Genomic DNA, 18,498 nt, shown 5'->3' with positions numbered 1-18,498 from the left:
TACTTGGATTTACTAAGCATGCCCTTGAGATGTTTTGCCTTAAATGCTTATTACAGAATACGCCTCACATGACCCCTTGCCACTATGGTTTTGTATCTTGTGATTTCCTAGGATTCAGCATTTTTAACTAACAATGTTCATTTTAAAAGTTAAATCTCTAAAAATACTGACAGAAATGAGAAAGTAGACTTTGATCTACAGAGGAAAGAAAAAAGAACATGTTTTTGTTCGTGGGGGGCTGCAAATATAGTTTATTTCATGTTTTGCATCTTTACTCTCTTTTCACAGTGAAATCAGATGAGTTGCAAACAATCAAGAAGGAATTAACCCAAATCAAAACAAAAATTGACTCCTTGCTAGGGAGACTGGAAAAGATTGAAAAGCAGCAAAAAGCTGAAGCAGGTAGGTGAAAGCAATTTGTTGTCACATGAATTAAGTTAGAACCTAGTTACCAGTCAATCAGACAGACAGAGAGAAGAGAAGCTTTCCAGGAATTTTGCTACATAATGGGGTCCTGAAGCAACGTAAATTAACTCTCAGGTAGAACTGTTGGCACGATAAATTAATATTCTTCACAGAGCATGCAAAATCATTTCAAGAATTGTTTTCTATGGTGTAGTAGGAAAAAAAAAAGATTCTTACTAAATGTTCTGGAAACAAAAAACAAAACAGCACTAAAAAATTAACTGAACAGAATTATGTTAGAAGTTGTTGACCTTGGGGATGCTTGTGGTATCCACATTAAGAATTATTAGATGATCTATATCAGGAACTATTGCCTGGGCAATAGGCAATAGTCACAAGTTGCAGCAAGGGAAATTCCTGCTTGATATAAGGAAAAGAGATGCAACCAGACAGCATAGCAGGTTGCCCTGAGAGACTGTAGTAGCTCCATCCTTGGAGGTGTTCAAAGCTCATTGGGCCAAGGGTCCATGGACCTGGACCAAACTTTGAGTTTGGCCCTGCTTTGAAGAGGGATTGCACTCGGAGAGTTCAGAGATCCCTTTCAGTCTAAACTACTGTGTGAAGCTCTCACATCTCTGCAAACCTGGCTGCACCTCTAGTTCAGCTTTTCTCTAGCTTGAAATGTTTTTTTCTTTTGAGGCAAACCTTGGGAATGACAAAATCCAACACTGCTTTTTAATTTAATCAAGATCTTTATTTCTGTCATTGCAGCAATCATTTTGTTAGCTGAATGATCTCACCTAACAGCACTTTAAAGCCATACTGAGCAGTTATAAGGGATTTATAAGGTTGTATTTTCACCACAGTACATATAGAAAACAATCTCAGTTCTCACCCCTGTCTATGGTATTTTCTTGGCTATTTCCTTATAAATCACATGGTATATCTCTGTACAGAAGCTGTGTACTAGCAAGCTGATTTTGATGAGAGCCAGTGGTGAAACAGAAGCCTTATCGCATGAAAAATCTCAATGTTCTTATTTTTTTCCCCCTCCATTCTCTGATGAAAATTTTTTATGCATTTTGTGTGAAATGTGTGAAAGAAATTCTGCCTCAAAATCCACAGCTGCCTGGGTGTCTGGGCACTCAGATTTGTGTCCCTTGCCTAACTCCAATCAGCTACGTGAAGCCAAAAAGACCCAACAGGACACATAAAGAGAGGTCCATCAAGACTGTCTAAAACATTGGTGGGAATTAGGAGCTGAGGTTCATGAACTTGACACAGGCAAAATATTAGATACAGATATTTAGATCTGGATCCCTCCTGTTCCCGTGCCTGCCCTATTTGCTGATCTGTTGCTGGGGTATCTCTCTGAACCCAGAAGTTTCCTGCTGGCATTCAGAAATAACTCTAATTAATGTCTTCCTAGGGCAGAACACTATTTTGCGGTTAACAATTTAAAAAACAAACAAACAAACAAGCAACAAAAAACCCCAGCTTTTTAAAAAAATCTACCTTTTATTTACAATCATTTTCTAAGTTGACAGACAAGGACCAATCCTTCAACTGTTATAGTTTACCCCACAAAATAAGTTGAATGTTTTTTTCCAAGTCTAAGGTAAACCATTAGTACAGAGTGTGATTATCTCTTTTAGGAGAACCATACACAATATGTATTCATTATATTCTATTTTGTACTTTATGCAAGTTAGATAAAAGTTGGTATAATCAGTGAAGATGTAATTGCAAGGCACTCCATTGAATCACTTGTGTACTGAAATGCTCTCAGATGGCGCATCCCTACTTCAGGAAGCTTTTATATAAAATCCATTACTATGCAAAACAACCTGCATGTCATTGTACTTTGATATCCAATTTTCACTTTTGTTAAAGGACTGTAGTGAACTCATTTAAATAGAAATCAGCTCAAAGAGGAAAACGTTGATTTGTATTGAATCATACTGTTATGCCTTTTGAAGACAAGAAATGAATAATCTCCTCAGAGATTAAAAACTAGTTTCAAATTGTTGATGTTTTAAAACATCAGGTGCAAAACCTGTCCCCCATATTTCTTGCCTCTCATCGGAGGGTGTGAGTAACAAAAATACCTCAGAAACACCAGTAAACCTGGATCCCCATTTAAGTCGCCTGAGCTGATGAAGAGGGTTATGCAGCCTGGGTGATTAGTCTGCAGATGATTGCTTCCTCAGCGAAAAGATTTGTATAAGATAAGGCTACATGAGTAGTTGAACTATTTCATTTACGATGTCAGATCTGAGATGATTTTGTTCCTTCTCTATGGTTTGGCAATATTATTTCTTACTTTCCTCTGCCAGAAGGTGTGGCCTCACTAAGACTGGGATCAGAGGGAGGATCTATGTTTCATTTACACAAAACAAAAATCAAGCCACCGTCTTGCCCTTTTGTTTTTTTAAGTTTGCATCACTTTCATGAAGAATATTTAATTATTAGTCTTAAAAGTTATACATCTGGAGGAATGTGACAGGTTAAACAGACAAGCTGGACAAGCTCAGTGCATACATTGGTTACTGCTCTACAGCTGCATGAAAACTCTCCTTACAATAATGGTTGATGTTCTGTCTTGTACTATTATCAACGTCTGACCATTCTAATAGGGGGAATATAGATAAGAGGATTTCCTGTTCATAAGGAAACTGCAGGAATAGCTCCTCTCTTTGTAAAAATCTGAATCAGGAAGCGAGGGTAAGAAGCTGCTCAGATGTGAAAAAAATTGTTACAGGAGAATGTTCTCCCTGTAATATCAGAGATGGGTGCTGAAAGGTAGGATCTTAAGTTTACCTTCTCAGAAGAGCCCAAAAGAGTTAGATGCTGAGCTGGTATTTTAGACTCCTCTGAAGAACCCAGTCTATGTTCTCGTTCAGACAATTAAGTAAGTGAGCTATTTTTTTTGCAGCTGTATCTTAAAAGTTTCCCCATTTAAATGTATTAAGTCCATAATTTCAGGAACCCTTTTTGAAAGCCTTGACCAAAGTTGATTCAGTTGTCACTGCCACAGCTAGGTTAATCTCAGAAGTGGCTTGAAGCAGAAGGTGATGGGGCAGGACATAGTAGGCATAGCTGATTCAATCCACATTTCCTTGCACGGTAAGCAACACAATGACTTATAACTAGCATGGTATTGTATAGAGCACCTTACCAATACATGATGAGGCTCCATGGGCTGTCTTCTACTAAAATGCATGACTACAGTACTGTCAAAGTAGTTATCTAAGATGACATTTTATTCTTTACGTTCAAGAAACTTTCTGGAGAAATTATGTGACTAATGGAGAAAAGCTTACTTGTTATGTGTCTTCAGTAAATGAATTTGAAAATGAGGGATTAGAGACTAACAAAGACTGAAGAGATGAAAGTAAGTTGCAAAATAAATGTGCAGAGGTAGAAGGAAAAACAAATGTCTTGGTTTAAGACTATGATACAGAAAAGTGTGAGCAGATTTGAATATTATATGCAGCTGGTAATAATTTATAGTAAAATAATAATAAATTCATAGAGATGAAAAATACAGAACTTCACAGGCAATCTGCAGATTCATTGCCTGTCCAACAAGATAGGTGATGCACTACTAGTGTTAGAGAACAGTCAATCTAACAAAGAAAGAAATAGTTTTGTTCCAGAAATTTGATCATTGATGGGTATTGTCACCCGCAGACTGAAAAGACATTGACATTCCTGCTACAGGCAACCAATTCTCTGGTCCGTATTCACTTTGAGTACATAAAGCTTTTCATCTAAACTCCTGATGTGCATAGGAATAAGACCCTGATTCTTCCAACCTCTCTTCTGGCCAGTCTGCCATTCCTCCCTCAATCCTCCTCTGGATTTCTGCTGGCTGAAATTCTTCAGCATATCCAGGAATCTCGCAATACATAATCACAACAATGAAGCTATCTGTGCTAAGCCAACCAGAACAGATCCTCTGGGCCTCCATGGAAATGGTCTTTCTTTTCACCACTTTGTAGAAATTATAGGAAGCCCTATATTTGGGTAATTGAAGGGGAGCATTCTCCAGTTGCCTCGGCACATTACACCAACGGGGAGAAACTGTTACTTTGCTCCCTAAAAAATACGTTCAGTTGTCTAGAAGGATTTGTTGATTATCTGTATGGTCATTGCGCTATACTCACAGCAAATTTATGCAAATCCTTGTTCACTTATTGGCAATTAACAGCCTTCTGCTTCTCAGAGCACAGAGATTTATGTACTTCTCATTGGCTGCAGATAAATAAATATATGGTGACTATGCCAATTGGATTCCCAGGGCAAAGCAAAGTCCAGAAAATCAAAAAGCTGGATCTGCTGGTAAATCAAGCCTTCATCCACTGCATGGGATAGATGAGCATGTTGGTACTATGGTTGATTTATGCGTTAATTTTGAAAACAAGGATTTTGATCATATTTGCCTGGTAGATATTAACACACTGATTTTTACAAAGCTAGCTTATCCGGAGATGGGAAGCTCAGGTTTCTTCCTCAGAGCACTTTTCTTTGCCACCAATAGGGAAGGCTACTGAATCTCTATAGAGTATGTTTTCTTTACAGAAGCTCAAAAGAAACAAATGGAAGATAATGCTGATTTGATTCAAGAAGAGTGCATATCAGAGAATGCAGATAACTCTACAGAAGAGCCAATTGAAGGAGGGCCAGATGCAGATGGGGATGGAGAAGAAATGACTGATGGAATAGAGGAGGATTTTGATGAGGATGGCAGCAATGAGCTGGTAAGGAATAACCATGCCATGTCTGTCTGTGCAGTTGCTACAAGTAACCACAGAGAACCAACAATTTGGGTTAACAAAAAAAGCTCACAGCAGCACTGTGACGTTCTGTAACTAGTGCCTAGTCCTACATCCTTCATATGCTGTAGTATCAATTAAGCATAGGCCCCTCTGAGGATAAACAAGAAAAATACATTTTACTACACTTGGTGATTTTAGAAAGGAAATGAAATGTACTTTAAATTGGTTTACATTTATTATTTTACATTTAATGACATGTAGATGAGGGGAAAAAAAGAAAAGCAACCATGTTTTCCTAACTGGAGCATTTAAAAATCAAATAAGATTCTAGAATGGAGAATTTTCTCATTAGTAAACATGTGCTCCCCCAGTCCCTGTCTTCCATGTGTATCTTCTGCAGGCTGTGTTGGTGGCTACAGATTTTTTTGATGGAAGGATTTTTCCCTAGAAATATTCAGCTAAGAAATATTTGGGTTTCCAGCCTGAGCCTGCACCTTTCATGAAATGCCCTTCATGTTGTTAAAATTATAAATTCTACTAGAAAAATATTAAAAAATATTTTGAAAGTCAGATTTATACCTTTTTCTTCATTCCTAATAAGAATGGATCAGTCACATTGTTTTAGATTCTATAATACTCTATAATACTTCCCAGCTTTCATATTCTTTTGCTTTGAGCAGAAATCACTTCTGTTGCTCAGTGTCACTGTCCCTGCTTGCTTTTTAACACACATTTAATCATGTCTGCACTGTAAAAATCATTCAGTGATGCTAACAGAATTCAATCAGCAATGGGCACAGCTGAACCAACACCAAGTCTGGAGTAACAGGACATGCGAAAAACTAGTGTTTTGTATTGCTTACTGTAAAAGCAATTTAAACCTACAGCTCATATGAGGGTCTGTTTCTGTTTAGCCAGGCCCTCTTGAATTTATAAATCCTGAATGGCATTATGCCCAGGAAAAACCACTACAACCTGAATCCCCTCATCTTTTAACATGTGATGTAGAATAGATGACATTATCACTTTTTCTCAAAGAAACAGGTTCTCCTGTATAGGTATGACGGACCTCTGTAAGCAGTTGCCACTCTGAATTTGTAGGAAGTTGAAATTATGTAATGACTAAAGAGTTAGTTGTAAATATAATATCCCACCACGGCTAATACCTGATCAGCTGAAGTGATATTAGCAATAGGGGTGACCATAGTTTAGCAAGACGGGTGGGTTTTGTACGAATTAGGTGTCAGACTTCCTACTGCAGACAACTAAGTGGGGAAGTTAACGTACAGTATATTAGCTTCTGACTGTTCAGTGCCATCATGTCACCCTGTGGGTATGACATATTTAGCATATATCTACACTATATAATTAAGCGTGATGTAGAAGACTTTTTTCATCTAGAAAAGGCCTAAGCAGGAAAGTTTTTCTAAAAAGCAAGCAGCACAGGAAGACTTCATTAGCAGTGAAAGGCTGGAATCAGCACAGCCACATTTGCACACCACTGCTTCCAAGCTAAAAAGCCTTTCCAAGATTTATGTTATGGCATTAGTTGAAATGCAGTGTGTTGCAGACGCGGCTCCAAAGACAGCTCAGAGGTCTGAGCCACACATCTAAGGCACAGGTAGGAACGAGCTCCAGTTTCTCTGCATGCCATTACTGAGCCCCTTGTGTGCCGGGAGGAGGTGGCTCCTTGCACATGGAGAGGGGTGTCCTCTGCTTTGCGTCCTAGTGCTCATGAACAATATCCCCCCATCCTTGTGCTTTTCATCCTCCCTTGCCATTTTCCTCAAGCTTTGGAAGAGGCTGCTTCACCTTAGTTTTCCTCCCTGCTACAATGGGATAATAACACTTTCTTTCTTTTACAAAGCCTAGGGAGGTCAGTGAATGAAAAACTGTTATGGATTGGATAAAGGATTGCTCTGCAAAGGATTACTTCAAAGAAATCTCAGGCAATGGGTGTTTCCCACAGAGAGGCAATTATAAATTGAACTGTGCATCTTTCCTCTACAGTTTTTACCCAAATACTTGGCAGTATTGGCCAGTACTGTTATAATATGAAGCTGGTATTTTATGATGCATATTGTAATTTAGTCTGGTTTTCACTTATGCTTACATATATTTATGTAGATATAATGGCCAGTTCCTATAAGTTTTACTTTCCAGTCCAATCACTGATAGCTGTATAACTGGAAAGTCAATAAGAGTACTATCATCAAATATATCGTGAATACCCCAATAGGAATACTTGGGATTTCAGTGTGATTCTACCTGTTCTGTGCCCTCCTATCTGGCATTACCCTCTGTTTTGTGAAAATTAAAATAGATAGATAAGCTTGTTATAAAACAAGAAGTCCTAACAGATGTTGTTCTCCTGTTTTATGAAAACTAAGTTATTTAGGAAAAAGAGCTGGCTAATAGCAAATGTGTCATTTTGGAATGGAGCCAGTTACAAGTCATTTGAGGAAAAAAGGGGGGGTTAGCATAAAAAGTGTTAAATGTGAACAATTAGGACAAACTTTCCATGTGTAAAAACATAACCTTGGACTCAGAATAAGAAATATCCCTCCAAAGGGCATTTTTTAATGAAATCTATAATCGTTTCCAAATATAAAGCTAAAGGGATTTAGGATGATGATGAAAAAAAATCTTTTCTTTCATCACTAAGAGCAGCAGAGCAAACAGAAAAACATTTGAAATGGGCATAGCTAATGTTCTGAAGTCAGCTCAGCACCAAAAATTGGTCGTGAGTCCACTAGTCTGAAAAATATTATTAGAGGGAGAGAGCAACATGCCTTAAATTTAGATCTTAACGTTTTTTGCAGTGCTTCATATTTAGCTGTAAATCTCCTGCCAAGCCATTTGCCAATAATATGCTGCAGGATTCTTTTTGCTGAACACAATACTCTGTTGTCTCTTTTTTTTTTTCCCTGTGACCAGCCCTAAGGCTGTCAGTAAAGGGAAGTGTTCAACAAGGACAGACCTGCTGCCAAGTCCAGATGCTGCCAGAATGGAGCCTCTGAATCTGTGTATGTGGGTCTGCATCTTTGGACTAGAGGACTCAAAAATATATTTCTTTCTCTATTTCTGTTTCTAACTTGCAGAGGAAGTGACTATGCAGGATGCATGCTGCGGGTTTAGGTGGTAGGATCAGTTCTCTAAATTCACACACCGTCTATTTGGAGGAACAGGTTACTACACATTAACTGGGTGATGGCAGCTGTCCTCATGCCTGCTTTCAGCCTAAACCAACTGTAAAGAAATGCGAAGTACTTTAGCCTGCAGTCTGAGTTAAGCCAGGCATGGATTTAAGGAGGCTTTAGCCTCTTCATTTGCCTGCCTGGCTGCACACACAAAAACACATCACATTCAACAGCTGTACACCTTCTTCATCCACCATTTAGATCAGGACGTTGTTCATCCCTGCATTGTCATTTTCTGTGGACTAAAGACATGCCCACAAACAGTCGTTATGGCTCAGCTGAAGTGAGAAAAAGTTTTACGCCACAATAACTTGATTGCCCATCTGAACTCTAATTCAAGACATGCTGCATTTGAAGTATCTGCTACAGTCATCAAACATCATGTCTTGTGAAAGTTTCTTTTGTAACAACTGTTTGCACACAAAGATGTCTCAGTAAGTGTCTCCAGTGCTGCAGACACTCCAGCTTGAGGATCTTTTTAGAACAATCCCCAAAGACTTTTGCTGCATTGACATACTGAAGAGTTCTTTAAATGGTGATTTCAGATATAGGATCCAGCTATGTACAGCTATGCTAGGAGACACTGACAGAGTCAAATAGTTAACTTCAACTTGCTCAGTGAAGAGTGTCATATGCTTCTCACCCATCTGCTCTTACACGTTGGCCTTCCTCTACCCTTTGTACAAGGGCATGTGATAATATATTGTGTATATATATATATATATGTAGCTATTTATATATATATATAAAATAATATAAAAAATAATCACTAACTTGGAATGTAGGTCTTGAGCTTACTCTACAACTCATGTCACTTAACTGATCATCAGAGGTTGCTGGAGCAGATGAAAACTTCAGGTCTGTTTCCTTTGTTCCTTTTAGATAAAAACCCAAGCAGTTGGCTATCCCAGATTTTACAGGACCCATGAGTCAAGCTTTCTATCAGCTCCTCACATTGAACAGTTTCTAGTTGCAGTGAATTTAAAATCTTTGTGTTCCCTCCTAGTGCGAACACATCCACTGTTATTGCTTTTAATCTAAACTGTCCCTCAACAGCTCTGTGTAGAAAACAGCACACCTATGCAGCTTCCCATCTTGCCTTACAGAAAACAAGCTCCTATGAAGAAAGATCTTCATGTTTACTAAATTCACCTCAACAGAAATCACAAACAGGTCACAAATCATCATAACACAGATCATCAGTGATATCAAGCAGTTTTCAGGTTCCTGGCAGGGCTTTAAATTGTAAGGAGTGGGAAGCAAAGCCAATAACCTCATCTTATTCCTGTGGCTACACAGCAGAGAGCAGAAAAGCACCTTTGCTGCACACTCCAACACACGTTTTGATATTTGTAAAGCAGCTTGGCCTCAGTGCCTCTAAAATAAGCCCCTTCTCCTTACTACAAATAGTGTTAGCAGTGTGTGGTGCGACTGAGAGCATGCAGGAAAAGCGTTTGTGAATCTGCTTGCATGGTGGTTTCCTTACTCTGCTGATTTAGCAGCTGGACAACCCAGTGCAGGCCCAGAGCATTTAATATAACTTCTCTGAGCCTGTTTCAAATGGTGCTAATCAATCATCGAGGAAGCACTGACTCAAAATGAACTATAACTTATCATCACAATCCCCTTGTAAATAACAACGGTGGCATCCAATTAATTAGCTGAAAGCCTGAAGTATCATAGATTTGGAAAAAAATCACTTTCGGCTAATGCTTAATAAAATACCAACAAACTAATTAATTGGAATGAGTTATACACAAGCATTCATATCTATATTACATTGCCTGAGAAGAATAGTTTCTATCAAACTGTCAGCCTTTCATAATAAATAACTATAATAATAATAGCACAGCAGTGGTTCAGTAGTTAAGCATTCAGTAGAGCAAACAGTGTTTTCTGGTAGAGCATGTGATCCCAATGATTTCAAATACAATAGATTTATGGTGTCGTAACTCAGATCAGACTCTGGTTAGTGCTTGGCTGGAATTTGAAGGATATATTCACAGTCGCAGCATTGTGATTTTATGCTGGTGTAGCCACGCTAAAAATAATGAAGCCACACAAGCATTAGATAGGAGTTCCACAATAATGAGTCACCTTTAATGAGATGCCTTGAGAGGCATTTTTATTAAATTATATCAGAAACAAAAGGTACAGAGACTGTGCAAAGCCCAGTTCTGGTTACAATGTAGATGTATCGCAGTTATTTCAACAACAATTATAGCTCTCTTTCTATTAAGTATATTTCAGTTGCATTTACCTCTCAAGGATATTTCATTTCTTACTCTTGTCCTTTTCTCCACCTCTGCACTGCATGTTTTCAGTCTATCATTGGATTTGTTTTTAACATCTCATAGAGAATCATGTTTCAAACATAAATACCAGAAACTGTCACAGACAAAAAACTCAGGATAATCCTCTTGCTGCACTGAGTTTCATTATGCAAAAGTAAAAACATTATGATATAATAATAGCTATATTTCTTGTAAGAATTGATACAAATACCATTTAAATTAATGGAACCAACTATTACTTTGACTAAAGCTTATCAAAAACATTTCCCTCTCCTATAAGTAGTTAAAGGGAATTTAAAGTAATTTAACAGCAAATCTGTATGAAACAGTGAAACTTTCTTTACTTTCATTATTTTGCATGAGAATTCAGCAATGAAAATACTCAGCAGAGAGTAGAATAAGATCTACAGAAAAGGAATAAAAGTTTGTTTGATTGATTTCATGTAGTTTAAGCCCAATTTTGCATATCTCAAATAGCAAGATTGATCAAATATGTGACTATGTGATAGGATTGATAGTACTTAATTTATTATTGTAATCAAAGTAGATTTTTCATTGCCCTTTTAGATACATTTTTTTTCCATCAATAGCATCAGGGCAGACCAGACTGACTCTTCTATTATCAGCAGAATTAGGCTGATTAGGCATGTCAAAAAGATCAATAGCTACTGTGACAATTTGAAGCTTGCTGAGTGCACTTATACAGAGTACTACTTAGCAAAAAAAAGGACAAAACTTCTAATTAATGTTACTGGCTGAAGCAACATTGTGCCAGAAATCTTATTTAGATTACTTTAAATATCATTGAGGCCAAGCAAAATTTAGTCTTTTCGTGCACTGAACATCTTGGACTTCATTGAAATCTTGCTTTCTGTATCAGGGGAAATATGAAGCTCTTCATTCCTAGGACAAATGAATAGGTAAAAGATTGTGTTCACTTGATAAATATCAGTGCAAGACGTTTGTACTTGAGCAAGCTAAGAAAGTCATTAGGGGCAGCATACCCGACAGATACTAATGTGTTGTACCTTCCAAAGCTGCAGTAAATCTAATAACCTGTGACTGAAAAAATGGAGAAAGTAATAAAAGCATGTCATGAAATCAAAAATTGTAAGAAACTTCCTGACATGACCTTTTGTTATATTTAATATATGCAATAGCACAGTAGACTTGTTTGTTGTTCACCTGCTGTTGTATGAGTGAGTCATTGGAAAGGCCTTGCTACCAGCTCCTCCTCCCCATTTTTCCTGGCAGTCAATTTCTCAGAGGAAGACTTCCTAAGTGGTTTTCAGGGTTTTAGCCAGGTTACTCTTGACTGACTACATAATATTTTTCTAATTATTATTTACATCTATCCCTTACATATCACATAGGAACCTGCAGAAAATACAAGCACTATTATCATGCACTTTGTGTCTCTCTTTCTACCAGACTTTCCTCCCTGTAATTGCATATTTATAAAATGAACGAGCAAAACAATTTCCTCACCTTTCACATCTGTTCCTCTGAACATGCTCTATATTATTTAGTCCCCAATTAAAAAAAAAATCAAAAGCATAAAACTTTTAAAACATTTATAATCTAAATAATATAATTAATTTATAGCCATTAGAATCTTACAGAGTTGATGCAAAAGAGCTTGAAAAGAATGGTTGTTTTCTTCTGTTTATCTTTTTTTTTAAGCAAAGGATGGGGAATCCAGAAGTTTGGGTCTCATTCTCAGCTTTTCCACTGAGCCAATGTGGTGAGCAACGCATCTCAGCAGATTGAATGTGCATGTAGACTCAGCCCTTCTTTCTGAGGTCAGACAAGTAGGTGCCTTTGGCCCTACAGCCAACATGTGGGAAAGGAGCATTCCCCGAATATATGGTTTAAACTTATGCTTTCCAGTCAAGAAAATTGCAAATTTTATTTTTGCTTGTTGAACAATGTCGAATATACTCTTCAATGAACTTGTTTTACTTTTTCATTGCACCCTGCCATCAGTTTTGACCTGCCTGAAGTTGCAGTCATCATTTAACTTCCTACATTTTCTGCTAAGATTTATTAGCATGGCCTTTCTTTTTGAGGTCTGTCTATATGCAAGGCAATTCTGGACAGATCCCTTCAGACCCAGCAGGGTGAACATTAATAAATCCTGCCAGCAGCTTCCAGCATAATGCTCAGGCACATATAGCAAGAGCAGGAAATGTGTGTCATCTTCTCCACTTAAAAGGGGCTTATAAGAAAGATGGGGACAAACTTTTTAGCAGGGCCTGTTGTGACAGCACAAGGGGTAATGCTTTAAACTAAAAGAAAGTAGATTTAGATTAGATATAAGGAAGAAATTTTTTACATTGAGGGTGGTGAAACACTGGAACAGATTGCCCAGAGAGGTGGTAGATGCCCCATCCCTGGAAACATTCAAGGTCAGGTTGGACGGGGCTCTGAGCAGCCTGATCTAGTTGAAGATGTCCTTGCTCACTGCAGGGGGCTTGGACTAGATGACCTTTAAAGGTCTCCTTTCCAACCCAAAATATTCTATGATTCTCCTACACCCTGTTAATCCCACTGAGCACAGAACCACCCATGTTTGGCAGTTTAAATGGGGTACTTCCTTTCTGAGACAATAAATGGGTACAAATATTAAACTGAGGTTTGGTTTGGGTTTTTTTTTTGATTGCTTTACTTTCTGAGAACCATTGTAAGAAATGGTCACAAAATTCTGGTATTTAGACTAACCTAAGCAAATGTCTGGTTATAGTCCAATGCTGCACAAGGCCAGTCCTAAGTACACTCATTTAGCAAGTGTCTGTCAATACAGAGCACCAGTTTGCATGTGGGATTTACAGCCTCACAGAAGTTTGGCGATACGTCTATTTGCAAACACTAGTATGGGTGACATCTTGGCAATATATCTGATATGTAAAAGAATTTCTGATTACTTCTGCACTGCTTAGCATGTTTTAATGTTTTTTAGAATTTGTGTAAGTAAGTGCTTTGTGTCAAGCTCATGCACTGCCTTCCTGCAGACCTGTGTTTTGAAAGGGTAGCTTGTGTACTTTCTGTATTTTGGGGGTAAGAGGGACTTTTCTGTTTTTTGACCCACTGTCAGTAGATTTATCATGATTTACTATTCATTATTCATGTTTGTGCTAATTTCACTTTGAGTTTGTTTGGAAGGTTTTTTCTTTTTTCTTCTTTTTAGGCAGGGCTATGTGTTTATCTTAAGCTTTTAGGTAAGAATAAGATAGTCATGGTGCTTGATGTTTCTGATATTCTGATATCAAAATATTTAATTTTAATGGTTCAGCTTCAACTGTCAAAAACAACTGTTGTGCCTCCAATTTTTTCAAAAAAAAAGAAAAAACAACCAACCTGATTCAGAGGCAAATACTGTTGTCAGATAAGGCCAAAAATTCTCTTAGATATGTAAACAAAATACTTGCCTAAATGAGCTGAATTCCTCTCTAATATAACGTAATTGACCTTAATATTCAGTACTAACAGCCTGGTTGTATTTATTCTAAGTAAGTAAATCAGAATTACCTCCACAGATTTTGCTAGCCTAAAATTCGTGAGAGTAGAGTCAACCTCTGAGTGCAGTATGGAAACGGGGACAGCCAAACACTCTACCACCTAGAAGCAAACCTAGATCAGTTTTCAGGGGAGGGTGATGGAGGCTTATTAAAAAAGGTCGCAAGCTTTTTGCTGTGACTTGTGGCTGGTAAAGAAACATCAGATTTAATTGAAGTAACCCACCACTTTAAATATGAAGACTGATTTCAGTTTCCACCCCGAATATTTTTGCCATTGTAATTTTCACTAATTCGGGTGGAGTCGCTCTTCTTTTACCTCCCTGTATTTCGGTTGATTCCAGTAGACTTCGGATGACTTGTGGAAGGTGCTAGGTTGGGTTTGGTTCACTCATTTGCAACCAACATTCCCCAGTCCTGTATAGACAGAACAGGCATCAGAATAGTAACCCAGCATAGATACCAAAGCAGCAGTACAAGGTACAGTAGGAAAGTGGTGAGTGAAAGGGAAGGGGACACTGGTGTTTTCTAGGCTCTCACTGGGACACTGAAATCTTCTGCAATGATTCACGCCAGCCATTGGGTCTGTGCTTGGCTATGGATTTGAGCCTATCAGCTTAATCCTCAAATTCTTAGATTTAAATGAAATTGACCAACTGCCATGCATCACACTTTTTTCTTGGTGTGTCAGTCTTTGAAAGTAAATAGCTTTAGTTCCCCTAGAAAACACTCATTTCACAGGCTTTATCAGTATGCTTGAGCCTCAAGAATGCTGAATGAAAAACTCTCAGAGGAAACATTTTTCTGTTGAAAGTCTTCACGCTAGTAAAAAGGGGTAAACACTGAAAAGCCAAAAGGTTGTTATTTTTCCATATAAAAAGACACACATTTTAAATGTTTTTATTTTTTCAATACAAATTGCAGAGCCACTGCAGTTAGTGACCCAATTATTCTAAAAGGTCTCAGTTTTTTGAGAAAATATAAATGTGTTACTAAGAAGATTTTCTGCATGATTAATACCAAAACATGAAAGGCAGATTGAATTTATCTGTACATAGGCATTTATGGACCTCAGAAAAGGGAAATTATTTAGAAGGTGATAGAACTGTAATTGCCATTTCAACAAAAAAGCAATCAGTGAGGAATAAAACAAGCTCAGTCTGACAAAATGAAGATTTGGAAGTTAATCAAATGCCATCTTAGCCAGCCTGTTATGCTGATATGTGTATCTGAAGTTTCCAAATTGTTGTTGCTATTGATTTCTAAAAGTACACTACAGTTTTATAATGTCTTTCAAAAACAGTAAGTTGTGTTCCAGCCCCAATAAACAGAGAATCAGAAGGTTAAATTCTTCTCTGCTTCCTCTTTGCAGGGCTATACTAATCCCTTCTCAGCTATTAGATGATTCTGCACCATTTGCAGAGCACAATGTAACCCAGAGTCCACCATTTTGCTTTGTAATTTTTATTTTTAATGGAATGTCTCCTGAAATCCTCACAAAACAAAAATGTTATGCACTACTATGCACTTTACATTCAAATAAGTATTATGCAGGAAAACACCAAGCGAGAGCTGTTTAAAATAGGAACAGGTTTTGTTGTCATTTCCATCTGGATCACATTCCCAAACCAAGTCTTTCACAGGTAACAGCCTTTCGCAGGTAACTCTACATCTTGTATGTTTAATTGACTGTCTTAATTCAGTACATTATTGTCACCATTTAAGTATTCGTTGTGCATTATTGTTAGTCTCATCCCTCTCCTTCCTATGTTTTACTCTGAGCTTTCCTGGTATCTCTGTCATCTCACACTAAATGCTTCCAGCTGCTTCCTCCAGCAAGCTCTCCTCCCCCTTCCTTCTCTATTAATTTGCTTTTTACCCCGCTCCACCTGGTCTTTATGTTGAGTAAAACTTCTGCCTCCAAGTAACTGAAAAATCTCCTGTTGATTAGATAGGACACTCCTGATCTAATTACCATCATTGCATACAATTTCTTTTTCCTACATGGGTGCACCTTGGTTTTTGATACCTATCTAAACTCTAATTTGGCAATACTGGGAAAGTTTAGCAGGTGCTTTCTCTCTAATTAGTTTAAGGTAGTTCTAGTACTACATAAGCTGCTACTTTCATATATTTTAAAAATATACTACTTAAAGAGTAGATATAGTGAGTGGCCTCAGGGTACAAGTTTTAGTAGCTCCTTTATACATTATGCCGTGTATTCAAATCTGCACCCTTGGCATTGGTAGGACAGAAACTATTGCCTTCAGTATTCATAATAATTGCACCACCACCTGACACTGGAGAATTCCTACTCACATTGAGCAGAGGTTAAATCAGTAGAAATTTTATTCTACAACTTTTTTGACTGAACTCTGCATCCTAAAACCATCTCCTTCGTAGCACTCAGAATGATCAAGGACGATCCTTACCATGGATCCTGCTAGCACTGTTAGACTTGCTTCTCATTGAACAGGCCCAATCCTAAGAAGCAGAAAACACCTAGTGAGCTCCAGTGAGAGTCATATCTCTGGGAATTCACTATGAATATCCACTCATATTCGGGATTAAAGGAAAGTAGGACATTTTTCCCTTTGCTATATTTGGCATTGGGTCCCAAGAAGGTGTTGAGTTGCTCTCAAGGCACAGTGGTACGAGCTGAGGGAACTCTGTGGACAGCATCAGTGAGGCCTTACTGCATTTGGTTTGGCTTTTGTGCTATTCCCAGTCTTACCATATATCAACCAGGAGAGAACACGAAATGGAGTGGTGGGAGCACAGCTTCACTGTGGGGCAGTCTTGTGAGTGTATTCTGGGTAAGGGTTTCAGGGCACTAAGTGCTGCAAAAGCACCACCTTTCCACCTTTCCACCTCTTCCACATTCTCCAGCTGGGAGATCCCACAGCCCACCCCATGCTCTGCAGAAAGTCCGATGCCTCCAGCTTCAGATCACTCCCACTGTCACCAGAAACTACACTAACAGTCCCTGTGTCCTCTCCTACAGCTAAAAAGGACCTTGTATAGGAAGTTTTTGCTGAAAAAAGCAGTAGAATAGGAGAAAAACCCAACGAGTAAAGTGAAGTGGACAGATCCACTTCTTTCCCTCCTCCTTCTTGCTGCCCTCATAGCCCCTCTCAACAAAGCTCTCAAATGACTGCTGTGACTCTAACCCCAAAGTCATTCCTTCAGCCTTACACCTGACCATCATCTCAACTGCAGCATGTCCTCACTGATGCTCTCCAAACATTCAACCCTGTCTCCACCACTACACCCAACAGTATTCATCGCAAATCTGCCTCCACAGACTCTGAGAAACAAAAGATATGTTGGTCTAGGGGAAAAAACAGTATTTGATAGGGCTATCTCATTCTTGCTGCTGATTTTTATCAGGCAAGCAAGTGAAACAGAGCATTTTAATACAAAGAAGACAGAAGTTTGTTTTCACTGATGAGTAAAACAGCCATTCTCACATGTACTCACATAAGTACCAACACTTCAAAGCAATTAAACTGTTCACTGAACAGAAAAACGATTCTGTAGTGTTTTCAGCAATTAAAGCATGACTGACAGAGTACAAAAGATAATTATTAGGTTTCATCATTTGAAGAAAGGTTTAAAGAAGGTGCAACTGCTTCCTTTAATTAGTCTTTATTACTATTTACCAAACTGTATAATTCCTCCCATTTATTATATGCAGTGAATATTCTATCACTAGCTCATTATAAAAAGTTTTGGTTTAGTGCCATAATTTTGTCTGTCATGTTTTACAAGTGTTACAAATGACAGCAGCAAACCCGTAATGCACATTCATATTGCCCTGCTAACACCTACTGAACTGAGCGTTTACGTTTCATATGGGGGCATTATACTAAATCACCTATATAACTGTGTTACTTAATCAGAGATTTCATGCTTTAAATCAAGGAACAAAGCACAAGGTGTATTTCAAATGAACACAGCTGTGGAGTCAATGTGATAGCTAATACAAATTCAAGGTTCTTTAGTAAGCCCTCTTTGTTGCTTGTGGATTTCCATTCATGATGATGAATGCTGTGTAAAAGCCAATAGAAGTGCGTGCCCCCATGGTACCTTACAAACATAAATTACTGGGTTTTGCACTCAGTGTGAGCTGCCTGCTTAACAGAAAGGAAGGATATTGTCTTGAGTTAGACACAGCAAATAAACAGAATGGCAATTTGCACTTCTACTTTCTGTAACGCATCCTGATTTTTCTCATTTTAGATAAATAATGTGGATCAATAATGGCTAACCAAGATTTGGGTTTTTTCAAAAAAAAAAAAGT

General features: G+C 38.1%; 1 protein-coding gene across 12 annotated transcripts in view; it reads left to right on the top strand.

The window, feature by feature from the left end:
• RALYL (RALY RNA binding protein like) overlaps positions 1-18,498 on the top strand; it is a 394,972-nt gene that overhangs the window by 368,389 nt on the left and 8,085 nt on the right. For all 12 annotated transcript variants that reach the window (XM_087750703.1, XM_087750726.1, XM_087750713.1 and 9 more), the window contains 2 exons: positions 289-402; positions 4,990-5,168. In XM_087750703.1, the coding sequence (XP_087606829.1) occupies positions 289-402; positions 4,990-5,168 (293 nt within the window). The remainder of the gene's footprint in view (positions 1-288; positions 403-4,989; positions 5,169-18,498) is intronic.

The sequence above is a fragment of the Nipponia nippon genome, unplaced genomic scaffold (genome assembly GCF_047370975.1).
Source record: "Nipponia nippon isolate SJK-2023a ecotype South Korea unplaced genomic scaffold, ASM4737097v1 scaffold_1, whole genome shotgun sequence".
Classification (NCBI taxonomy): domain Eukaryota; kingdom Metazoa; phylum Chordata; class Aves; order Pelecaniformes; family Threskiornithidae; genus Nipponia; species Nipponia nippon.
Note: the sequence above shows the minus strand (reverse complement) of the source record. Positions and strands in the feature narration are given on the sequence as shown.